The sequence below is a fragment of the Cicer arietinum genome, chromosome 6 (assembly GCF_000331145.2).
Source record: "Cicer arietinum cultivar CDC Frontier isolate Library 1 chromosome 6, Cicar.CDCFrontier_v2.0, whole genome shotgun sequence".
Classification (NCBI taxonomy): Eukaryota; Viridiplantae; Streptophyta; class Magnoliopsida; order Fabales; family Fabaceae; genus Cicer; species Cicer arietinum.
The window spans coordinates 4,545,376-4,571,478 of NC_021165.2; the positions used below are offsets into that span (position 1 = coordinate 4,545,376).

The window sequence follows — 26,103 nt, forward strand, 5'->3', positions numbered from 1 at the left end:
GTGTCCTTAGCACTTGCTAGCATACTATATTTTTATTGGAAATTGTGCACTATTATTCAAATTCCCCTCCTCTCTCCCTTTTCCTTCATCATTTTCAAACAAACTGTTAAAAGAACTCAAGTAGTAAACGCCTAATGGTTGAGTTGTATTCTGTTGCTTTTTTTTTTTTTTTTTTTTTTTTTTTTTTTTTTTTTTCTTCTGATTGAATTTTGGGTTAGCTTATTGTGGAAATATTGTTTCACATATTTGGAGGGAAGTACCAATGTTGGTAGTGTGTTTTCCATATTGTCCTAAGACTGACATAAAATATTCATGAGGTGTGATAAAAGTTTGACATCGTAACCTTACACAATCCAAAATAATTGTACAATGATTATTACTTTAATTAATATTAATTTCACCCTTAGCCTTTAAAATTTTATTTTAGTCTTAAATTTTTTCATCTTTGAAAAACAAACTTTCTTTTTTTTTTATTCAAGTTTCTTTTAAATTTGCGTCTTTAATTTTTTTAAGTTAAAATACTTTTTTTTATTAAAGATACGGATAAAAATTGAATGAAACCCTTAAATGAATTTCCGATAGTTTAGTCTCTATATTTACAAATAGAGATGCATTATTGAACTCCATTAACATTAGTAAAATAAGATTCTACCCCTTATGGACATAATGTTGGGGAATTAAGTTTTCGTGTTGTGCATCTTTGAACATTTTTACCCTAACATTTGTGTTAGGTTTGATTTTTGGTTGTTTCATATTAAAAAAATATATGCTGTCACTCCTTTTAATAAGTTTTTTATTTTATGTAATTAGTTTCCACATTTACTATAAAAAAAAAGTTTTAAATCGTAACATTATTAACATGAGTGGAAGAAAATTGGATCCTTTAGTGTATAATCTAAAATTATTTTCATGATTCATTAGTCTATCGAAAATGGGATAAACTTTTTCTTTTTAAAATGATTTTGGATATATACCTACGGAAATAAACACATTTTATGTTGTTGGAAACTGCACTTTGAGAATGGTATGTCATTGTGTAGAAATTTGAGAGTCAGTGAAATTGTTTCTAAATTAAAAAACCTTGTTAAGAGCTGTTTTTTTTGGGCACAAGAGGATTTTTTTGGAAGTAGACTTGCTGCAATTCATGCATTCGGCGTGGTTGTTCAATTGTGATAACACTATTCAAATTGTAAGTTTATTCTTTAGTTTTATTATAAAAAAATGAACAATGCATTTTAGGATTTTCACAAGCACAATTAAAAGACATGATGTTGAAACTTTTTTGTTTTAGATATAGTTCGTTTTAGGAAGATATTGAATGCCTATTTAAGAAATACATTTAATAAAAAATAAGTCTGGTTTCAATCTCTTTTAGGTGTTTGTTTTGAAGGGTATGAATTTCTTTTTTTCATTGGCTTGAAAATATAATCAATCACGACTCAGATGCTGAATCAAGTTTTGTCTTGCCTTTATGTTATGGTATTTTTGAAATGTTAAAAACAGTCAACTTTGAACAAAAAATACTTTGATATTTGAAACAATCTATAAAGTTTGGAGAGTCATGAAAGACCGTACAAATATGTTGAACACTCGTCATGTTTTAAATTCTCAAACACATGTCTCTATTTTTCCATCCTCTTGGTCTCTCACCAAAAGACCTTCTTACAAAATTAACGTAGATGCAACTGGACCAATGAATAATAAATGAAATGTTGGAGATTTATTCGTGATGTTAATGGCTTGATGATGAGAACAACCACTTGTTTTGAGACGCTTCCAGATTTTTATATTATGAAAACATTTGATTTGAAACTAGCTCTTCAGTTTATCCATGATATTGAATTTAAATAGGTTGTATATTGAATTTAAATGGGTTGTAATTGATGGAGATTCTCTTGATGTGATTTGAGAAATATATGCAAAATCCAAAGATTTATTCTATTTTGGTTTGGTGATGGCTAATTGTCAAAAAATTAATAATTCTTTCTTTTTTTTCTTTAAATCTTGTTAAACAAATTGCTAATGTTTTTATCCGTCATTTAACTCGTTTTACGTTAAATTTCACGATTGAGAATTCTTCTCTTATATTATATTTTTTATTTCAATCAATTTAACTATTTAATAAAACTCATTTTGCCTTTTTTTCTTTAAAATAATAACATGAAAGTTTAATTTGGACATTCCATAAATTACTCAAGATTTATAAATCCTTATCACATGCTTACAAATAATTAAATTATAAAAAAAAAATATATAATATTTACTACTCAACTATGAACGGTCTATTTAATTGTTTCACTTACAATAAATAAATAAAAAATATTTCTAACAAATAACTCTTACGACAGTTCGGTGTATTAATTCATTATTTATTGTAAATAAAAAGTAAAAAATTAATAGGTGAAAAGAATCACTCAACCAAAAAGAGGGAGTAAATTATTTTTAATTAAAAAAACTCCATTTATTATTTGTTTTGAAGCAGTGGCGTTTTCGTTAGCATTAGGCACTAGTTGTCGTGTTTGTTTGGGATAAAAAACAACGTGTTAGAGAAGTCAATGACGACACGAATGTAGAGGTTGGGGCTGGTGGTGAAGTGAAGAGGATGGGTAAAATTGTCTTTCTACGGTAACCGTAACAGAAACAAACTGAAAGAATATCGCTGCTGCTATACCGAACAGAAAACTCGCGTCTTGGGCTTCGAGCCACTTTCTACTTCTACTTCTTCCCTGTCACACGGTATGTATATCATTCCTATTCAAATTGGAATGGAACCCTATCTTTCTTCCTTCTCTTTTCGCTTATCGTCATCACCATAATCATAATTACGTGTTCTTTTCTATTAATTATTTGTTGCCACGTGCTCAATTTAATTAACTGATCTATATTTTTGTTCTTAATTAATAGTTATTTTAACTTACGATTTGTTGCTCACTCCGGGTTTGGTAAATTACCATAATTTGATATGATCTAGTTTGATACTTGTCTCTCTACGTTGCTTCCGATATTCACTGCTTGTTAGGTTTGAGTTTTTGTTTTTAATAAATATTTGTTTTATGGGAACTGACCCAATTTTGTATTGTTACTGTTTCAGGATAAACCATTCTCCACATTTATCATTAGCAAAGAAATTCAATTTCATGGATGATTGTCCTGCAAAATTAAAAATTATCCCTGATCATTTTCAAATTCCAACAACATCAACTATAGAATCTACTAGTACTACTCAACAACCTGGAACTACTGATCATTCTTTAAGGTATTCTTTGCTGGTTAAAAAAGGAACATAAAGAAAGTTATTCAGAGAGTTTGAGTTTATTTGAAGTGAATTACTCAATTTAGCTTAGTTTAGGTCCTCGCTCCACCTGTGGACTCGAAGAAAATTTACGGCAAATTTCATGTTGAACTTGTTTACTCTACGAAGACTGTCATGGAGGTCCGGTACCAGAGGTCAGGAAAAGGTTTGATTCTAGCAACTTTTGCAATTTCGATCGATTGTCATCGGTGAAGGTTTTGTTGTCTCCTAACTATACAAACTTATATTGTGTAGGTTGAGCTTACAGCTGCAGAAGTAGAATCACTTCGACAAGAGCTTGCTGATTTAGAGGAGAGGGAAGCTCATTTGAAAGCTCAGTGAGTGATCTACAATTTTGAACTATTTTAGGGATTTGGTGTCATAATGTAATGCAAATGTTAATTAATTAGTAGTTTTCTTTAGGTTGCCATCATTCTTGTGTTTGTCTATCTCTCTAGTTTATTGTGTACTGAATTTGGTGATTAAAGAAGCAGGGTTAGGTGGTAGCATTAGATTTGGAGCATAGACACAAGCAACTTTTTGCGTAATAAACAACTTAATTAAGTGTTTTCATAATGTCAAACTGTTTTCATAGACTATACTGGAGAGCTTACGGAAATAAGCCAAAAACAGCTTATGGACATGTCATAAGTTGTTTTCATAAGCTCTCCCAAATAGTCTCACAAGTGTTTTGGTAGTAGATGAGCTTAGATAAGTCAATTCAAATAGACCCCAAGAATAAAATGAGTTTCAGTTTTCTTGTTTTCTTTTTTGTTTTTCACTTCACTCCTTACTAGCTATTCTTCATAATGTGTTAGACAGCTATACATTAGTTATCTTTGAAGTTGACATTACTAAATTGAGAACCAAGGGCAATTTACTGTTTTATATCTATCCAACCCTCTCCTTTTGCTGGGAAATTCAATATGTCAATGCATTTTCCTCAATATGTGTTTTTGTTAAATTAGTTATGTTTTACACAGGTTGGAACATATTGATGAAGTTCTGCGGTCGGCTCGTTTATCTGGCTATTTACACATTAGAACTGTACGGACTGTCCAGCCCTGCATTAATTTGTTTTTCATTGGTCTCTGCTTAATTATTTTATTTTACCGAACAAGTTGGCGTTATGTGCTTTTGATCTTTCTGTATAGAGATGGGAAGCACTTCCGGGAGAACCCTCACCTATAGATGATACTGAAGTAGATGACTGGCTTCCCCGCTTTGTCGTTCTCCATGGTGCATGTATATTCTTATATTTGTTGTGTACAGGTAGTTCAGTTAGTTGTGTTCCAGTACTACTTTGTTTATTAATAAGTAGCTTAGTAGAGATATAGGAAAAAGCTCAGTATTGCAAATATGAGAATTTGACAATGGGTGGAAGGGGGATAAAAGACAACATATAACCATGCATTGTAGAGAAAGTTTGTGTAGCCCCCATTGTGAAAAATAGTAGAATCTTACAACTAATGGTTTGTTCATTTTGTAGAGAAAGTTGACAACTAGTGAAAAATACATATAGAAGCCTGATTAAGACGAGTATAAAAATGATTTGTCTTTAGCATGATTTACATTAGGATATTATGTCATTTGATCCATGTAGCCAACCTTTCCTAAGGGAAAAAGACTTTTGTTGTTGTTGCTGCTGTATTTTATGAGTGACTCGGTGCACATCTAGCTGTAGCAAATGGAATGGAATGGGTCAGTGACTCTCAGTGGGTCATATTTGGTTGGATTAATTGAATGGAAATAAGCATATTCAGGGGAATGAGTGTTCCTTACAATGATAGAAGTTGATAATTAGTCCCAAAAATGATGGAATGACTATTCATTTCTTTAACTCTGAAAATGTTTATTGGCCATTTTGTATGCTATGAGCTAATTCTCCAGATGCTTAAACTATGTAGCAAAGGCCAAAGTTTCTTTTTATTAACATCTTAGATAAAAAATGTACATGGTTACAAGGCATTAATACTTGTTTACTTGTAAATGGAAAAATTGCAGATATAAGTCCTCAGGACTCAACCCTTCTATCTGATATTGTTGAAGTAGAGAGATTGCCGTGTTTTACGCGTGAAGGTGATGATATTCACTACGCCTTTTATATTTTAACTCGCCATGGGTTTCGCTACGAGTGCTCAAGCAATTCTATGATGCAGGTGTGTCCAAGTTAAGATAATTTGATTCTTAATCGCAGTTATTATTATTAAATTTCAGATGGACAAATTCTAAATATATTGCAGTACTCAAGTCATTTTGATTTTGAAAACTTCTAAATATAATGTCTTCCATCACATATGTCATTACTCAAGTGATATAGTCTCCCTGTATTTTTATTCTTGCAGGTGGACTCTTGGTTATCAGCTTTACAAAGTTACAGCAAATTAGAACCTGATAGATCAGTTCCTAATGGGTAGATTGAGATGTAACACGATTGATGAGCTTTAGTGGGCATGAAATCTAAACCACTTTGTAAATATGACACTGTCCCGATACTTCTATGATCACTTTGGTTCTTTTGGAAATATCAATTGGAATTTCTAAAACTAAAAAATGAGAGTTATTGGAGTTAACGGCACATCAAATAATTATTTTAAAGTCCCTTTATAAGTAGCTCATTTGGTGAATTAAGAGATTCCGGATGAGTTTTAGGAAAGTGTTATTCGAGTTAAATAATACACTTCAAATAATTATTCTTAGAAAATTCACATTCATCTTGAAATTGAAGAATACATTTTTTGAAACTCTTTAAAAGTACGATATATCGATCATTATTGAAAGTGAAAAATTTAACACTCCTTCTATTTCAATACTTGGATGGTTTTAGATATTTGCACATAAGTAAGAAAGCTCTTGATTGATGTATATAACTATCAAAATACTTTTATTCTAAATCAGTAATCTTGTAAAAAGGAAATTACGATAATTATATTTAAGAATATATTTGAAAGAAAAATGTTAAATGTATCTTGGGGTTCTAAAACTCCCAAGGTTTAGGAAAAAGAGATGTGAATAGTTGAAGCAAGTGGATACTTGTTATGGGAGTTTATTTTATCTGTTTAATTTTTTAAAACTCTAGAGTGAGGTTATTTCTTAAGTAAATAAAACATGGTTTATCATGAAAATCATTTTTGATAGATGAGTTATTAAAGTGATTTTCTTTATGGTAAATAAACAAATATAAAATAAATTTTATTTTATTAAGAATTATAATTTATTGAATGTCAAATGTTTTTTTTGTAATACATAACACCATAACAAACAGATTTTTAGTCTCTGTTTTTTTTTTTGGTTAACAGTGTTTAAATGGCAACTGTGATAGTTTTAATGAATAAACGGACTTTTAATATAGTCAGAAAATCAATATTAAAATAACTGTGATAGTTATAAGCTTTCAATTACAAATTAGTTTATCCATTATCACTAACTTTTGGCAACTTTTATAAAATACTTTAATTTAGAGTTTTTTTTTAACTATAAATTGCATTTTCTCTAGTAAAAAAAAAGCCTTTACTCCCCACACGAAGAGCATCATTTTAGCTTGTACTTCACGTCCAAACAAACTTGTCCTTTCCTCTTTTAGATCTGCTTAGGGAGGAATTAGCTAGGCCATTGAAAAAGTTGGTATTTAATAATTCATTCCGCTGAATTGAAATCGAGATCTTCACATGGTCATTGTAATTATGTGATGTGTATCACATGAAATCCACAAACGAAGTGGCTTTTATCTTGATCGGTGGGGTTATTAGTATTACCTATATATTTACTTATAAATGCCTTGGACCAACGCATGCATTTAATCAAACGATTATTATAGAGGCTTCCCCAACAACTTTTCTCTTTTATCTTTGTAGCATCTTCCTTTTGCATTCTATATCAACGTCAACCACTCTTCAATCAATTTGAAAAGGCATAACCATATCATTGACGGCTTTACTTGAGATTGAATCAATTGAGAGTATTTGAGAATTGATATTTATTTATCTTTTGCCCGAATTTAGCATATTTGATACTTCAACAAATAACTTTTATTTAATAATTGATATATTTTTTCAAATTACAAATAAAATATCAATTTTAAGATTATATATTGAATAATATTTGATTTATCTAAAATTTTGATGGTATGATAATTAAGATAATATTAAAATATTCAACGATTTGAAATGATAAAATTTAATGCTTAAAAAAAATTATTAATTAAGCATTGTATATATCTTTTACAAGAGTTATTTTGTGTGTGTGTTTACATACATAAATGTACCTATACTTCTTTTGTCCTTAAATCTAAGCTATTTAAATCCACTCACACACAAGAATATTTAAGAACATTTCTACACATAATGAACACATTAAATTATCAATTTGAGAGATCAAATTATATAAAGGTAGTATCAAGTAGTATACATGAAATGGCTATACAAATTTGTGTAGAGATAATAAATTATTGATTTGTGTGCTTTTAAATGATGTGATGTGAAAACATTATGAGAGGTTTACATGACAAATTAATAATATCAATTTTTGTACTGAAAAAATAAATATTGATTTATGTGAATTTAATGATGTAATGTGAAAAATGCAATGATTAATGATATGATAATATAGACTTTTGTAGATCGATCGTGAGAATTACAATTTTTTGGGTTAAACTAACATTATGTTTGTTTGTGCGATAATCTTCCCTTCTCACGTAATGTATTGTGAGACGTGAGCCCAATTATAGAAACGTAAATCCAAATATACTATAAGATTTGTTTCACGTGAAATTATATAGTGTAATCCTTTAATGCAATTGAAATTTATTTAAGAGGTTAAATTGTCTCATCATATACTTTTTCATACAAACCGACTAAATGACTAAAAAATCAAAACATTTGTCTTTGTGTCACACTATATTGATATGATAATTACATAATTACTATTTTAACCATGAAAACTCTTTGATAATTTTTGCTGGAGATCTCTTGAACATGCATGGTGATTTCTCTCCTCCAAAAAAAGTTTTTCTTATTTACAAAAGGCAGAGATCAAACTACTAATTGCTTGCTTATGTTGCCTGAGTCACTTACTACTAAACTTAATATTATACATATAAAAAATTTCTCAAAAAATTTAAGTTTAACATTTTAAGGTACGATGATTCCATCTATTAAAAAAAAAAAAGTAATTTATTCCTTTTTTTATATAAATAATACGTAATTTAAAATTTGAAGTATCATTATCTTTTCAACTTAATTTTATACTATATGTAACAATAATTAGTAATACATGAAATGTATGAAATTCGTGATTTTGACTTTAACATGGAAATTGATATTAAAAACTACCATGACAAAATGTTGATATATTTTTTTTCTTAAAAAATCAAACGCGGAAACTTACACAAATTTAAATATAAAAAAATGTATTTTGAATTTAAATTATAATATATCAAATATCATTTATATAAATTTCATTTACATTGTACAAAAAAGATCATTTACAATGAATACTAAATGAATGGTTTTAAGATAATTTATAAATGACTGGTATCAATTCATCTAAATATCTTTGTTTATAAATAAAAAAATGTAAATATCTGATTTTGTAAATATTTAATTTCAATAAGGCAAAAATCGAAATGAAGATAAAAGAAAGGAGGAAATTGTAAAAAGGAATAGGAATAAATAAGAGTGAAGAGCAGGCAAGGTGAGAAGTGAAGAGAGCCTAACATAACCAATCACATTTCTCATCACATCACATCACATCGCCGTTACATTCGACTCATCACGATGGCCTCACATCTCTGCAAATCCGCTTCCAGAGCCGCGAGGTCCCTTCTCTCCGCTTCTTTTCACTCTCGTAAGTTTCACTCTCTCTCTATTCTCTATTTTCCGATTCAATTTCAAATTATCATAATGTCTTTTGATGTTTATTAATCAAGTTGTGCCAAATATTTTTAGATTTTAATTGTTTTGATAAGTTCTTCATTATTTTCACAGAAGGACGCGCCGTTGCGGCTGCTGCAGCAGTCTCATCTATCACAAAACTTCCATTGTTTGCTTCAAATTACGGAAGAACCGGTTCTGGAAATGGATCCACCGCTTCCTGGATTTCGGGAGCTCTCGCTCTTCCCGCTGCAGGTTTGGTTTCGCTATCATTACATTATTATTCTATTTCTATATATCTGTTTTAACGATTTCACTTTTTGTTTTCACTTTTTTTGTTACTGTTGTTATTACATGTCAATTGACATCAGATCTTATCATTCCGTTATTTCAACATAAAATATTATTACGATATGTTGACACCTTGAAAAAATACACCAATTGATGTCTCTAGTTGAGAAAATAATAATATAAAAAACAAAACATGTATATATATTACACATCCTTGAACAACAATTTTATTTTTTAAATACTAGTCTTAAATGAAATATATACAAAAAAATATATTTGAAAATCTGATGTATTTGATGTAAATTTAGACCGATATATTATTGGTCGGTGAGAGTAATATTTATAAGATCTTATCATGTGCACCACTTTGTGAACTACGATGTATGTTCATACATTTCTGTGTGTAAAATTTATACAATAAGCTGATTCGGTTATCAAGAAAACATGGGTAATGTGTGTGTTATTGAAATGGAAGAGGAGCCTTGTACTTTGCTTGATTGTAGCATTGTAGCTTCCGAGATCTCTTTTACATCAATTGCACTTTACTCTAACACAAGGGAATCAAATTAGATTTTGGATGTAATATTATAATATATAGGCTTTATTACTTCCAGTTGATATCCCTTAATTGTGATGTAAACCCAATATAAATCTTTAATCAAGCCTCTAAATTAATCAAAACAGACATTGTTCTTTCAATTTTGTTACCTGTTCTGTGTTGGTATTTTTCTTTTTGAACAAATTCCTCAACCTTCATTATGAACTGTGTAACATTTATCATGAATATCTATTCTCTAAAAGTTTGCACTAGTTAAGTGTAAAGTTTGACAAATGTCTCTACGGTTGACTTTATCACTTTATGCCTTGAATATGTCGGTGCTTCGCAATGTTGCACAATATAAAAAGGACAATTGCACACAACCCTTTTATTTTTATATCAAATTAATCATCCTTATTTGTTGGGAAATAGAGGCACTGTATGTGTGATTTAGGGATTAGTGTAATCTCTGCATATTACAATGTTCATCTTTTAACGGGAGATTCAACTAATAGTTCTATTTAATGTTTGCTATGTCTTGTAGCTTACATGCTCCAAGATCAGGAGGTGCATGCTGCTGAGGTAAATGTCATTATCTGCATCTGCACATCAATTTTAACTCCTATCAATGCTTGTTTTCTTTCTTTCTTGGTATGATTAAAATGTGCAACTCACGTGTTTACTTTTTCCCACTCAGCTGGAACGCACTTTCATTGCCATTAAGCCTGATGGAGTGCAGAGAGGATTGGTAAAGTGGAAACTGCTCTAAATTTCTCTTCTGCATGATTTATTTGGGAAACACTGGTAGATGCAATGCTTAGTATTGATACTTGAGATTGAAGGCGTATTAGGTGTTCGACACGTGTGATGTCAAATACCAACAAACGTGGTTAAATTCAATCACTTTTACTTTCTCAAATTATTACTGTTGTCTACGTGTCATGTCAGGATTGTATCCGGTGATTGTGCGTGTGTTAGTGCTTCACAACTTAATCTACTTGCCGAAAATGAAAATTTAGATTCTAAGTAGTCTCTCTTTTTTCAGATTTCAGAGATTATATCCCGTTTTGAGAGGAAAGGGTACAAGCTTGTTGGAATCAAAGTATTGACTCCTACAAAGGAATTTGCCGCACAGCACTATCACGACCTGAAAGAAAGACCCTTCTTCAATGGATTGTGTGACTTCCTAAGCTCTGGCCCTGTTGTTGCAATGGTTAGAAATTATTCAATCTATGGCCTTATGAATCCACCAAACAAGCTGGTGTTTTATGTTTCTAATCTGTGTTTTTTGTTTCTCAAAATTTGGTGTCATAGGTGTGGGAAGGACAAGGGGTTATTACCTATGGCCGGAAACTAATTGGAGCCACAGATCCACAGAAATCTGAGCCTGGAACCATTAGAGGCGATCTGGCTGTTGTTGTTGGAAGGTAATATTATTTTGCAAAGAAATATGCTAAGGTGTTGTTTAGATAACAATTTAATTAAATGTTTATACATGTATTTTTATAAAACAAAGATTTAATTTATATTCACCGATAGTGTAAAAATATTTTATATTGTCAATTAATCACAACCATCGAATCAATGAAAATATTTGACTTTTACTTTGATCAGCTCTAAAGTCACCATCATGATTGGTTGTAATTGACTAACAATGTAATTTTTTTACTATGATAGTGTATAAAAATTAAATTTTTCTAACAAAAGATAAAATAAAGTTAAATTATTTTTGTATAAGCTATAATATATTTCTATGAGCTATTTTATAGAGTTTATGAAATAAATTGAAAACAACTTATAGACATGACGATAAATTGTTTTCATAAACTCTTTCAGACAAAATGTTTAAGTATTTCTACTGATAGATAAGATAAAATAAATCAATTCAAATAGGTCCTATGACGGAAGGCTTAGTAATTTTGTAAATCTGTATATTATTGCAGAAATATAATCCATGGGAGCGATGGACCAGAGACTGCAAAGGATGAGATTAAGTTGTGGTTTAAGCCAGAGGAATTGGTTAGTTTCACAAGCAATTCAGAGAAGTGGATTTATGGTGACAACTGAACTGATTGATAATGTTCTTCGTACTCCCTTCTACATGATTGAGTTTTTTCGGATGAATAAATTATTTGTCAGTAAACGGCAATATTTGAACAATACAACAAGTCACCAATAAGAGGTTTTGAGTATAGTAATGATAGCAGTAGCATAATAGGAATTGTATTAATTTCATTATCTCTTGTCTTCTTCAGTCGGGTGAAGACTGGCAATTTCTTTGTTGGATGTTTACCAATTAGTGAAAACAGGTCAACAATCATGATCATTTTGTTATTATCCTATGTAATTTTGTTGCGTCGGATGCTTTGATGTCACCAACAAAAAAATGCTAAACCTCTCAACAATAATATTGTTGAGCCCAATAACAAATAACTAGCCCTGGAAATCGTTATAATGATGGCACTCAACCAAAATTATCAGGTGAGTAAAAATCGGTTTTTGAGTAATGCCAGATCTCACGACACAATTTGTAGGAGAAAGATGATTAAGTGACCAATAAATGGATAGAATAACTAAACATGGGTGAGTGGTTAATAGTAGGATTGATTTTAGTTAAATTTTGAAACAAAACGAGTTCGGTTGAAAGTGGGTTGAAATGGTTTTTTTCCTTAATTAAACGATTTTCGCGAAAATCTCAAAAAAAAAAAAATGGTTTTGTAAGTTTTTGTTTCATGCCAACCATTTCTTCCTCCGTTGTTTCGTCTTATCTTCTCAACCAAGATCGTCGACCTTCTGAAACCGCCACCTTTGTTCCATTTTCGGTGTTGCGACGCCACCGTCCATGTGCGCGCTGTTATCTGTTGTCGTTCTCAATAATTTGTACCTAACGCGCCGTCTTTGTTACTCTATTTGTGCCTCTTTGTGGTGAAAAATGAGATAATTCCTAATTTCCTATGAGTCGAAATTGTGTCTTGAAAATAATTTTCCAGTTTAAATTCACAATGGGTATTTTTGAGAACCCTTTACAGTTTAATCTTCGACTAGTTTAGGTGGTGCTTATGACCATGTGTAGAGAGGGATAATGATTTTGTGTCCTCTTTTGATCTTGTGTATTGTGCTCTATGATTCTCAATGAATTGGAATTCTTGAAGATCATGGTTATACAATTGTTGGAGGTTTGTTCCTGGCTTAGAAACCATTCCATTCTTTTCCTTGGAACTTTTTTAGCTCAAATCTCTATATTTTGTATTATTCATTTCTGTTTCTTTGCTTTTGTTTTATTGATTTCTATTTCATTCTAGTTCTTTTATTTTGTTTTGTTGATTTATGTTTTTTCGTTATGTTGTCATTTTTTATTGGTTGTTGGATAATTGTGATGGATGACATTATTAGAAATTTGGTAGAGATTCAAAATGTTATGTGTAATTGTGAATATAATAGTTCAAAAGAGCTTTTTTTATAAATTTTTGTTGTAATCTTTTTTTTTTAAATAGTTTAATTATATTTTCATTTTATTGTTATTTTTAATTTTTTTATGCGTCAATATTTTTATTAATATGAAGTGAATTCATAAATAGAGAAAAATTAAAAACTGAAATTGATTTTAGTATTTGAAAATTTCATATATATATATATATATATATATATATTCCAAATTAATTGAATATTTAATTGTTTTATAGATAATATTACTTTTATCAAATATGCATTTTTAATATTATAATTATAAAACATAATATATAACACTGAAAATTTATATAAATATTATTAATTAAATGATATAATTAAAAAAAATATTTTAAATAACATCTTTCTTAATCTGATTTTCTAAATTTTTTATTTACCTCTTATTTTATCTATTCTACTGACCGTGACTATATATAAACTATTAAAAGTTGTTGAGTTTCTGTTCCATATTTAAAGAGAATATTAAAAAAATTATGCGATTATAAAAAAATAAATGTTGATTTGAATAAAATAATTTTATATAAACAAAATAGATGAATAAAATTGTTAGATATTGCATTATCAATTACAACAAATCTCTGTTTTTTGAAGTTAAAATCACATAAACAAATCTAAGCGGATTATTGTAAGTTTGTGTTTGACACGTGCAAACCACTAGCTTATATCAGTGTGTATAACGATTTTTCATGAATTTATGATATTTTTTTAAAGATATATTTAAGATCGTTCATGAACACCATATCTATTTAAGTAATTCACATTTATATAAAAATTATTTTCCAAAACTAGTTTTTATAATCTGTATAATTTAATTTAATTTTACAAAATCAATTATATTTGTAAAGTTTTATATTTATTTTTCTAAAGATTTTAATTTTGAAAAAGTTTATCTACAAAACATAAAGAAATCCCAATTTTTTGATAAAAAAATAGATTGAAAAAAATTGTAATATTTTTTGAAATTTTTCATCTAAAAATAATAAAAATAATTTTTTTTTTCCAAAAAGAACAAATAAATTGTAGAAAAGAAAATTGCTCATATATATAAATCAATTAAAAAGATAGATAATCATATCTAAAGTAAATATATTGATCAAAAACTATAATATATAGATATTCAGTTTATTAAAATTGATTATAGATATAGATGTAATTTTGTTGAAAAATTAATTATTTTATACAATTTTAATTCTTTTAAATAATATTTAAATTTATAATTTATACGATGTCGTATTTTATCATCGTTGCTTAACTAAAAAAAATTATTAGTAATTAGAAATATCTTTTTTATTTAAGACATATAAGTTCCTTCAATAACTAATTTTATCAAACAATAAAAATTCAATATGTTGTCTTATATCAACTATCAATTAATTTATCCCCTATCTAGTATAATATCATCTCCTACCAATTAATTTATCTATTATCTACTTTTTTTTTACCAAATCAAACCTTATAAGATAATTAAATTTCTTTTAATCTTTTAGTTTTTAATATACTTTATTAGATTTCTCTAATAAAAAAATAATTATATTTTTTGTGTGTATAAAAGTAGCCAAACGGCTCAAAGAACAAATAATTCAAAGATATTACTTAGAATTTTTTTAAATAATACCCAAAAATAATTATTTTGTTCTTGACAAAAAAAATAAAAAGATATTACTTTTTCTTTTAATGAAAAATATATTAGATATCACCGCTATCTATTATTTCTCTAATGTTTTAAAAAATTCTAACCTAGTTTTGAATCTTCCTGAATCCTGTGTTTATATAAATAAATCTGTAAAACTACGCTTCGTTCTTCGCCAATAATAATAACAAACAAAACCCTTGATTACCATACCATAGCGCTTGTTCATTCGATTTCCCAATCGTAAGCTTTCTCTCCTTTTATTATTCATGTCTATCTATGCTTATTATTTTACGCGTCCTCATGTTTTGCTCTATGCGTTGTTTCGAACCCTATAAATTAGAATATAGGTTTCATGCACCGTGATTCTTTATATTTCCAAGCAACTAATTTTGCTCATAACACATAACCATATATCAATTTAATTTGTAATTGGCCTTTATTATGGTTGCTGATTTTATGTATTTTTTGAGTTTGGTAGTTGTAAATAAGCAAATATATACTTGTAATTGATTTGTTTATTTGCTTATGCTTTTATATCAGATGGTAGCTAAACCAATTATCACCGAGCTTGTTGCTCTTACAGAGAAGAAGATGGACATGACTCTAGGTGTGTGCTTTTTACTATATAATTTTAATAACCTTTTTCTATGATACATCTTGTATTGTTTTTGATATATTTAATGTTGGTTTTCATAGATGATATAATCAAAATGTCTAAAAACCCAAAACCTAGGAAGCAAACAAGGGTTTCGGTAAGGATTTTGCTTTTGAATATATTATTTTGATTATGTGTTGTGTCATGATATTCATGGTAGTTAATAGTTTTGGTTATGCTTGATTCTTATTATGTCTATACAGAACAAGAGCAAAACGTTTACAAACACTCTTGCACAAGATAAGACTTTTAAGGTGGGACGTTATATGGACTCGAGATCTTCTCTTAGACAAGTATGTTGGTTTATATGAAGCACAATCGTTATAACCGTATATTATATTTTTGATGTGTACTTATTTCTAATGTTATCCTGTTTTTAAATGCGGTGACCAGGGAGTTCTTGCAAAAAGAAGGTCGAATTTCCAAGGAAACCAATTTCCCCTTGCTACTGAGGCTGCACGAAAAGCTGTTGCAGCTCCTCTTCACTATGGAGTTTCTAATCAAAATAAGATGGCTAAATGGAATAAAACAAGGTATATGTTTTTCTTTGATTGTTGTATGCACTGGTGTTGAGCAATAGAACATGAGAGGAAGTTGGAGCTGAACATATTAACTTTGAATTATGTGGTTAAGAGCTGTGGCTAACTATAGTTGTAAATTAATGCATCATTTGCAGGTAACACACGGCCCATCTGTGATATTCTTGACATCATAATTGTGCACCCCATATATAAGATTTTTTTTCTCTGCAAAAGGAGTTAGTTTGATATTATGAATGGAGAGCCAGTCACATGTTTATGGAATTCTGAAATGCTTGCATAATAATATCATAGTGACAAATCTGCATTCGTCATGGTTTGAGTGGGTTGATGTCTAATGTACTACGGAATATGGTTGTTCATCCTATTCTGCATATGTTGTTTGAGCAGACCGGTTATGTAAAGGGATTACTAGTTAGAAGAAACCTGTTTTGCCAGAAGCATTTTGCTAGGAGTGATAACTTATGAGGGTTATTCCTAATGTATCTGATTCTGATCATGAGGGGGGCCAAGACAGCATCACCTATCTGACATTACAAAAGAAAAAATACAACACCAACTTTAGAATGACAACAATGTAGTACTTGAAGCCAGAGGGGGCACAATAACTTTATACTATTATTAAATAAGTTTAATACTTTTGGGGGCCACGACACTATTGTGTCCCTGCCTCCACCTCTGGTACAATTAGACATGCACAAGAGACAGGGCAATATTATTACACCTATTTAGTGGTTGATTTGTATTGAGAAACAGCTCTCAGTAGTTCAGTTTGTTTGGCAGGGTAGCAACTAACTAAGAACCTTTTATCGTGAGCTTCAGTTTAAAGGAAAAAGCTCATGTTATCATTACCTATGTATAATCACTTTATTACCTTGTCCTCTTCAACATGACATTGGCTATAGAAACCTGATGGTTTAATTAGCTGTGTAAATGCTGCAGGATGTGTGCAGTGGCAAGGAAGTTTGGGATGGTGCACCTACTACTTGCCACTTTAAAATATTTCATGTTGTGTGATTCTTGTCACGTTTTGCAACCAACATTGAGATAATAGAAACAATATCTGTTCATTATGTGATAAGAAAATATATTCTTCCGGTAATCTGTAGTCACTTTGTTGTGGATTTATCCGTGGAGAACTTTTTGGTGATTGGCAATTAGGCAGGTCAGGTGGTATATTTCTGTGTCTGGTAAGCATTGTGATGGGATTATGGGAAGATGATAACGCTCTAGACATTTGTTTCCATGCGAGCTAAACAGAGGTGCATATGGTGTTTTCTGGTGGGGAAATGGTACCCCTGTTAGTTACCAAGCCAGATATTTGCTGCTACCTTATAGCAAATATGATTTTGACGCCCATAAGGTCTTTGTTCTACTTGGTTGACAAACACCATGGCAGTAGAGACTAATATAATATGTTCTATACTAAGTTGTTGGACACTGCTAACACGGACACGTGACAACCTTCATTGGCATAAACAGATATGATCTATACTAAGCTTCATACAAGGTTGTGGGCACTGCTAGCACAAACTCCAAATCATGTTGCAACTGGGAGATTTCTGTGGAAATTTAAGAGATCTTCCCAAAGTTGATCTTTGAATATGTGACCTCTGTCTTTAAATTATTTCTTCTTAATTTTAGATTGTATATATAAAATAACAGCATCAGCCTTTTTGCTTTTCTTCTACAAACTATCCTTGGTACTGAGCACGTCAGATGCTTGTAAATACTCGAGGAATACCTGGAATATAGATCTTGTTTCTGCTTTTCAATTACTCTATTTTCTTTCTGGCTGCAGGTTCCACACCCCTGTGAATCAGAGAAGGGCCGCTAGTGGAGGTTTTACTGCTAAGGTACAGCAATTTCCTTTTCTTGTCCTGTGTCTGTTGTCTAGCTCTGTATGTTGCATTTGTTGTCAAAATCTCTGGGCTGAACTGAATATATTTTTAATCCCTACTAAAATACATCTTCAAGTTTAGTTCCTAAAAAAAATGTATTCCTTTTTAGGACCCACCTTTTACGAAAACTGGGTGCTTTTAGTCCTAAACTTGAATGGTGAGTATTTAATAGGAACTAACAACATTTAACTCAAAATCTTAAACATCTTCAAGGAAAAAATGCTTTCAATGAATACAACCGATACTAGGTCAAGTTACTTCAAGGTGTCTATGCCTTGCAATTCTGAATTGAATTAACAAGTGTAACCCTGATGCGCTCATTTGTTTTAAGGTTGAGAATTATGGTTGTAAAAACTTAGAAATATTAGGAATGTGTTTTTAAGGATCAGTAGAGTAAGGTTAAGAATTATGGTTGTAAAAGCTTGAAAATATTAGGAATTTGTTTTTAAGGATCAGTAGAGCGACCATTCACTTTTATGTTTGATAAGGTGGGAGCTTAATAGCACCAATAACTAGAAAAGAAATGGTCGTGGATCTGAATTGAAGTGTCTTCATTTTGTCTTTTCAGTGTTCTTTAACATTCATAGTCTTAAGATTAAGATTAATTCTTTAACGGATTAACAAGCTCATTCCGAAGGACCAGGCTTCATTTATGTAAAAAGCTGATTTTTGTTGGGAATCTGTATTTTATGTCACAGCCACTGCCTCCCTATCTGCAGCAACATCAGCATCATCATCAGAAGCAGGAGGATGTCAATATAAAGACTAAGCAAAGGCCACAGACACTGGATTCACTGTTTGCAAACCTGAGGGAGCAAAGAATGAAAGTTTTTTCAAGGCAGAACAATTCTGTGCAGCACAATGGAGCTGGTAGCCGGAGGCCACAATGGGGAAGAGGTCGATTTGGCAACTGACAAGATGGTTTGGTTGATAATTTCATGGTGTCACTTTCAGAACTGTAGTATGTTTGGCTTGCTGTATCGAAAATTCTTGGTTGACTCTAACTGAGATTTCCATTCCTAGCAGGCTAGTTGTATTTTAATGTATGGAAAATCTTCACCTTTATCATTTAAAGGTGTGGGTACATGTTAGCAACATCCGTACTTTTATTCATTTGCTTTCATTGTATAGTAGTTTTCTTCCGTGGCATTTGCTTTGACTCGGATTGATGAATGCGGTCTAGCTTATGCTGCTATATGGAATTCCCAGCTGTTAGCAATATTGAATAAGAATGCTTCTAGTCTTTTTACTACAAGATTTTAATCAATATAAAGTTTATCAAGATGCAGAATCTGAAGTATTTTTAATCACTGTCATGTCCCATGAAACATAAAGTAATATAATCTGTGGGTACTTTGCACTGTTTCACTATTAAATGAAGAAGTTTTTTTGTTTTTTGTTTTATTTCTTTCATTATTCGCTATGATTGCATCATGGTGGTGTGGTTAAATTCACGGCGTTATCTAATAGTCAAAAGATAAATTCCCTTAAAAAATAAAACAATTTTCTGTTTAAGGAATTAAGCAATATTTAAAAATATACTATTTTAATCGATATTGATATGAGACTCGTTAAGAAAGGGTAGTTGGGTCACACATAAAACTCCGGGCATACATGACCCGGTTATAGCTTATCGTATGCTCGGGTTATAGCTTATCAAAGAAAAATTTACTCTGAACCCCATTCTTATACTTATATTCCATAAATTTTTAAAAATGTCAAAAATACTCTTATTTTTCTCATTTTATTATTTTCTGAGATAATAAAACGATCTCTGATAGTTAAAAGTTTTTCGGTAATTTCTGAAAAATATTTAGAAGAATTCCGGTACATAGTGTTTCTGGAAAACTTTTTACAAGTTTTTCGCTACATAAGGTATTTACCGAAAAATTTAAAAAAAGATTTTCGGTACAGAATGAAAAAATGTGTACTATCGAAAAAATTTCTTCAACTTTTCCAGTATAGAAAGTGTTTCCGAAAAAGACAAATTTTTCGGTACACACTTTTTTTTTTTAATATACCATAAATTAATAATAAACACACCATAAATACACCATTAAATAATTAATACATCCTAAATAAATAATATATTATAAATAATACACTATAAATAATATACTATAAATACACCATAAATAATTAATACACTATAATAATTAATAATTAATGTATCATAATTTATATACAATAAATAATAATTAATACATTCGACACTCACCCTCCTCTTCGTACCTTCTTCGTGCTCCTGATCTTTCTTATGTAATGTCTGATCTTCCTCATAAATAAATATATTCTTGTTATAACTTTGCCGTCTCTACCTCTAGCCCTATTTATTAGAAAAAAAATTAGTTAAAATCAAATCAACTAATATTAATATAATAAAAAATTAATTAAAAAAAATATTTTTTAAAAAATCAAACAACTATTGTAAAACTCGTGGACGAAGTTTTTCAGTAGCTTCCGAAAATGTTATGTTGAAGTTTTCTAGTAGTGTATTTTTTCCTTCTACTCTCGGAAATAAATTTTCCGAGAGTGATGTTCTATACCGGAATTTTTTTTTCAAATTTTCCAGAGTTAAAGTTGTGTACCAGAAAACTTGAAAAAAATAAAAAAAAAAAAAAATTGACACTCATTGTTTCGAAAATATTCAAGTGAAAAATGAAAATAATCTTTTTCTTTATATTTTGGGGGTAAATGGATAAAAAAGGAGTACAGGATACAAAATTTCTTATCAAATATGAATTTGTGTACCTTAAAAAAATTCTGAAGTTGTAATCTTCACCAACAAAAAATCTGAATTTTATTTTTCATTATCATTATTTTAAATTCCTTAACAAATGTAAGACACTTTGGTTAAACTTCACAAATATTGGGGGGCTCATGTTCAAAAAGAGCTACTGACTCATTACATGAACATATTAACATTCTTATGTTTTAAATAATTTCATTTAACACATTAATCAAATTTTTTTAATAAAAAAAACACTTTTTTATGTACTATCTTTGATATCTGTCACTTCTTGTTTGCACCTTAAATTGGTGGATCAAAATTAATTAAAAACAACTTAATAGGGAGTTTTATTAACAAATGTGTTTTTTTGACTCACAAAATATGATACAGTATCCAACATCATATAAAAAATATTATTCATTTAGTTTAATTTTTATATGAGGTGAGAGAAAATAATAGTTAAAAAAAAATTAAATCGTACCCAAATGTATAAACACAGTGTAAAATGTAAATTTGTGTCAATCAAACATTTCTCATTTATTTATTTATTTATAAAGAAGGCAAAAAAATGTTGAAATCAGTAACTAGGTAGTGGAGGTAGAAAGAAAATACAAAAATAGAAAATGTAATAATAATGATGTGAAATTGTTGACCAATCGTAACCGTTTGTGGCGTAACAAGTAAGAACGTAACACAACACAAACACATGCAGAGCCAATCCAAACCAAATTTTCCATTCTATTCTTTTGCATTTATTTATATTATTATTTGAGGGAAGGCAACAAAGTTAATTAATTGTGAAATTCCTTCTTGATTGGAAGGCATGGCGGTAGAGAAATCATTCATCATTGAGGTTGAGAAAGCTAAGGAAGCCAAAGATGGTAGACCTTCAATGGGTCCTGTCTATCGTAGCATTTTCTCTAAGGATCTCTCTCCTCCTTCAATCCAAGGTCTTGATTCATGTTGGGATGTTTTCAGGTATTTTTCATTCAATATATTCATAGATCATAACGTTCCTTTCATTTTTTCATAATGTCTATGTTAATCAACTATTCTCGTGTTAATTTGATTCGATTTAATTGAATCAATAAAAATTTCAATATTGAAATTTAGATCGTAAGATTTTAAATTGTAGTCCGCAAGTGTAAGTAATTGTTAGTAGTCCGCAAGTGTAAGTAATTGTTATCGGTAATGTAAATTTTTTATTTTGCGAGATCTCCTTTAAAAAATAAATCTCTTAGAATAAAATTACTGATAAAAAACACATCACATACATTTCATCTAAAATTTAGAGAATTTATTTGAGACTATTACAAATACAAAGATATATATGGCTAATTTTTAAAAATCAATAGAGTATAGGAAAAACATATAAAAACACCAATTTTTTAAATCAAAACAGAGAGTTAATGTTTTCAAATTTTAAGTGAGTGTGAAGATAATAATATATTGCATTTTTGTATTAGAATAAAAACTAAAAAAATGTGTGTGATGAATATGACACGACAATTACTGTGTAAAAAGAATGTTTCATAAGGTAACTATGGTTAGAAGTTAGAATTGACAGAATGAGAAAAATAGTACATAGGAGATTAAACAAATGAATTTTGTGGTTATATTTACAGGACAGCTGTTGAGAAGTATCCAACAAATCGAATGCTTGGTCGCCGTGAAATAGTGGATGGGAAAGTAAATCATCTTTTCCTTTTCTTTCATTTTTGTCACATTCTGCATGCAAATGTTTTGTTCTTACTTCTTTTAATTTTAATTTTGTGACATTCTTTTGTAGGCTGGCGAATTCAAGTGGCAAACTTACCAAGAAGTGTATGACTTGGTGATCAAAGTTGGAAATTCCATCCGTGCTTGTGGCTATGGGGAAGTAAGTCACTACTCTTCTTCTATTTTTTGTTTCACTTTTTGACTTGTAAAATCCAATATGACATAGTATCTCTAGAATTAATCTTTAACCTAAAATTTATTATTCAACTACTTTTACATGAATGTGTGTAAACATAAATTACTTTATATTTAATTCACTTTTACTCGGAATCAATTTTACAAAATTAATTTATTCGAAAATCAATTTTTATCACTTATACTTGTTTAATACTTTTTATCTTCTTTGATGTGTTACTTTAATAGCTGGATTCTCACTACATAAAGGACTACCGTATCTTTTCAATGCATCATTATCTTTTCTTGCATCGTGTGTATGCAAGCTAAGTATATGTATTACTGGTTTCAGGGAGTAAAATGTGGCATTTATGGTGTCAATAGTCCAGAATGGATTATAAGCATGGAGGTACATTTTATTTTGAAATTCTTTTTCTTTATGTTGTTTCTTTGCATATAATTTTTCTTTCTATTGATATGTTCTTTGGAGGTTTCAGTTGTAGACTTATAGTTATATCATTATATGTTGATCTTTGCTTTTATATTTATCATTTGATTATAGTATTATTATTATTTATATGTTGATCTTTGTGTTTTATATAATGTGATTGTTCTAATATTGCTAAAGTAGATTCTGTTATCCTTTCAACTTATTATGTTCTTACTTATTTTGACATAAATGCAGGCCTGCAATGCTCATGGACTTTATTGTGTCCCTTTATATGATACCTTAGGTATGATCCTACCTTCTTTGGCATTTATCTAGCTATATAATAAGATTTGAAATAAATCATTTCATTTTAATATTTATTTTCCAAATGTTAATTCAGGTGCTGGGGCTGTGGAATTTATTATTTGCCATGCAGAGGTCACAATTGCATTTGTTGAAGAAAAGAAGATATCTGAGGTTCAATGATTGAAATAATCTGTGTGATAGCAGTGTATTTATTAGAAATTGTGTTATGCAATTTTCTATGAACAATCTTATCAATATATTTGTTTCTGAAACTTTTCAGCTATTGAAGACATTTCCTAATGCAGCAAAGTATCTCAAGAGTAAATTTCATTGACTTTCTCCATTTCCTTAATTTCCTAAAATTGAAAGAAGCAACTACCTTTTATTTATTTATCTATTTTTGTGTAGCACTTGTGAGCTTTGGAAAGGTCACTCCAGAACAAAAGCAAGAAGTTGAGAAGTTTGGGCTGACAATATATACATGGGATGAATTTTTACAATTGGTGGGTTATCCATCCATTTTTCGTATTATTACTCTCATGGTTTAAATTATAGTCACAGTTGTAGTTATGTTCTGAATATTTATATTGCGGTAAAATGAGCAAAATGTGGTTGCAATGTCATTGTAGACACATCTAAAACCGTTATTTTATGGCTGCAATTACAGTTGCAGACTTACATTGCAATTTATGTTTCTAACACTATATACCAAGAGGAAGGAATGTGTTTCGATTTGTATTGCTCATTCGAGTTTTTTATGTATGTCACAGGGTAATGATCAAAGTTTTGATTTACCTGTGAAAAAGAAAAGTGACATATGCACAATAATGTACACAAGTGGAACTACTGGTGATCCCAAAGGAGTATTGATTTCCAATGAGAGCATTATTACACTCTTAGCTGCCATTAAGCAGCTATTAGCATGTTGCAAAGAACAAGTAAGTATCTTTCTTTTGTCACTTCTTTTTCTTGCAATTATATGAATATCTTTTCATTTAAGTAAGCATTTTGGTCTTCTAATATGAATGCTCCTAAAATGCTGTTTTCTGTTTGCAGTTGCATGAGAAAGATGTATACCTATCATACCTTCCACTTGCACACATCTTTGACAGGATTGTTGAGGAAGCTATGATATGGCACGGGGCTTCAATTGGTTTCTGGCGTGGGGTGAGTATATATAATATGTATATGTGCTAAATCTTTCATTACTGAATGAAAAGGCTTGATGTAATTATATTATATTGGATTTTTTTTTTTAATTTAATATGAAAACTCAAACTTTGTATATTAGCACTATTAATACAATGTGGCTGCAGGATGTCAAATTGTTGATGGAAGACATTGGTGAGTTAAAACCAACTATTTTTGTTGCTGTTCCACGTGTGCTTGATAGAGTTTACACTGGTAAATTTTTGTCTTTGCTAATAGTATAGTGATATTTGCTACATCCTTTGATGTTGATGATTTCAGATTATTATAATAATAATAATCATAGTGTATTGAAAATCTCAAGCTTCATCTGATATACAGGTTTGACACAAAGGGTTTCTACAGGGAACTTGTTGAAACAGACTATGTTCAATATTGCCTACACATAGTAAGTACTTTGCTTTTGCTTGCATTGCAAGGTTCTGATAATATTAAGTATTAACTATGAAATATGTTGCAGCAAGCTGCATAACATGAGCAAAGGGCAAAAACATGATGCAGCCTCTCCATTATTTGACAAAATTATATTCAATAAGGTAATGTAGTTTCATATATTTTACTTCAAGTTGCACCTTGGTTCGGTCGAACAAACAGCAATCATAACAAAATTGCTCTGTAGTACTAATAATCTTTTTTGCAACATCATCAGGTAAAACAAGCTTTAGGGGGTAGTGTACGCATTGTTTTGTCCGGAGCAGCGCCTCTATCTAAACACGTCGAAGGTTTCATGCGAGTGGTGACTTGTGCTCATATCTTACAAGGATACGGTATGTTGTTTCTAAAGATCTGTACAATCATGGATGAGAAAAATGAGACATGCATTGCCAGTTGTCAGTGTGAACTAGTTTTACGCTGATGTACAATGAAAATCCAGTATTTTTGCCACATTTTAATTATCGATGTATTAAATTTGCATAAGTTGGTTTTAAAATATGGACTTGATTTTGGTTGTTGTAGGTCTGACTGAAACATGTGCTGGAACCTTTGTGTCATTACCGAACGAAAACGATATGCTTGGTACGGTTGGGCCTCCTGTACCATATGTGGATGTGTGTCTAGAATCTGTACCTGAAATGGGATATGATGCACTTGCAACCCCAGCAAGAGGAGAAATCTGTGTGAAAGGAAGTCCTGTGTTTTCAGGCTACTACAAACGTGAAGACCTCACCAAAGAGGTTATGATTGATGGATGGTTCCATACAGGTTAGTTCAGTTGAATTATCTATATATATATATATATGTAATTGCATTGCATCGTTATTACATTTTATTCATATGCGTGATCTGTTAAACAGGAGATGTTGGAGAGTGGCTGCCTAATGGAACCATGAAAATTATCGATCGGAA

At 30.1% G+C, this 26,103-nt stretch overlaps 3 protein-coding genes across 4 annotated transcripts in view; all 3 read left to right on the forward strand.

Annotated features, from left to right (window-relative positions):
- The first annotated feature begins 2,560 nt into the window (after positions 1 to 2,560).
- On the forward strand, positions 2,561 to 12,328 carry LOC101499802 (nucleoside diphosphate kinase III, chloroplastic/mitochondrial-like). Of its 2 annotated transcripts, XM_004503569.4 has the most exons (15): positions 2,561 to 2,736; positions 3,092 to 3,256; positions 3,350 to 3,458; positions 3,548 to 3,630; positions 4,276 to 4,339; positions 4,447 to 4,564; positions 5,297 to 5,451; positions 5,638 to 5,689; positions 9,083 to 9,136; positions 9,238 to 9,417; positions 10,536 to 10,573; positions 10,689 to 10,739; positions 11,037 to 11,204; positions 11,306 to 11,418; positions 11,935 to 12,328. In XM_004503569.4, the coding sequence occupies exons 2-15, from the start codon at positions 3,138 to 3,140 to the stop codon at positions 12,056 to 12,058; spliced, it is 1,428 nt and encodes a 475-aa protein (XP_004503626.1). In that variant the 5' UTR covers positions 2,561 to 2,736; positions 3,092 to 3,137; the 3' UTR covers positions 12,059 to 12,328. The 2 variants fall into 2 exon arrangements, with proteins under 2 accessions (XP_004503626.1, XP_012572130.1); XM_012716676.3 differs by lacking the exons at positions 2,561 to 2,736; positions 3,092 to 3,256; positions 3,350 to 3,458; ... (3 more) ...; positions 5,297 to 5,451; positions 5,638 to 5,689 and having other exon boundaries at positions 8,959 to 9,136; positions 9,277 to 9,417.
- Positions 12,329 to 15,166: 2,838 nt separating this feature from the next.
- Positions 15,167 to 19,442, forward strand: LOC101499499 (uncharacterized). Its single transcript, XM_012716677.3, has 7 exons — positions 15,167 to 15,332; positions 15,633 to 15,699; positions 15,789 to 15,844; positions 15,951 to 16,040; positions 16,141 to 16,280; positions 18,088 to 18,142; positions 18,886 to 19,442. Exons 2-7 carry the CDS (start codon positions 15,633 to 15,635, stop codon positions 19,099 to 19,101), a joined length of 624 nt encoding a protein of 207 aa, XP_012572131.1. The 5' UTR covers positions 15,167 to 15,332; the 3' UTR covers positions 19,102 to 19,442.
- A 2,222-nt stretch (positions 19,443 to 21,664) lies between these two features.
- The window catches only part of LOC101499180 (long chain acyl-CoA synthetase 4-like), an 11,519-nt gene continuing 7,080 nt past the window's right edge, over positions 21,665 to 26,103 (forward strand). Inside the window, exons 1-16 of the mRNA XM_004503568.4 lie at positions 21,665 to 21,896; positions 22,544 to 22,607; positions 22,708 to 22,797; positions 23,164 to 23,220; positions 23,497 to 23,545; positions 23,642 to 23,718; positions 23,828 to 23,867; positions 23,956 to 24,050; positions 24,318 to 24,485; positions 24,604 to 24,714; positions 24,864 to 24,951; positions 25,078 to 25,144; positions 25,217 to 25,292; positions 25,406 to 25,523; positions 25,714 to 25,959; positions 26,052 to 26,103. The exon at positions 26,052 to 26,103 is cut by the window's right edge and continues 88 nt beyond it. Of these exons, the coding sequence (XP_004503625.1) occupies positions 21,742 to 21,896; positions 22,544 to 22,607; positions 22,708 to 22,797; positions 23,164 to 23,220; positions 23,497 to 23,545; positions 23,642 to 23,718; positions 23,828 to 23,867; positions 23,956 to 24,050; positions 24,318 to 24,485; positions 24,604 to 24,714; positions 24,864 to 24,951; positions 25,078 to 25,144; positions 25,217 to 25,292; positions 25,406 to 25,523; positions 25,714 to 25,959; positions 26,052 to 26,103 (1,553 nt within the window). The 5' untranslated portion in view covers positions 21,665 to 21,741. The remainder of the gene's footprint in view (positions 21,897 to 22,543; positions 22,608 to 22,707; positions 22,798 to 23,163; positions 23,221 to 23,496; positions 23,546 to 23,641; positions 23,719 to 23,827; positions 23,868 to 23,955; positions 24,051 to 24,317; positions 24,486 to 24,603; positions 24,715 to 24,863; positions 24,952 to 25,077; positions 25,145 to 25,216; positions 25,293 to 25,405; positions 25,524 to 25,713; positions 25,960 to 26,051) is intronic.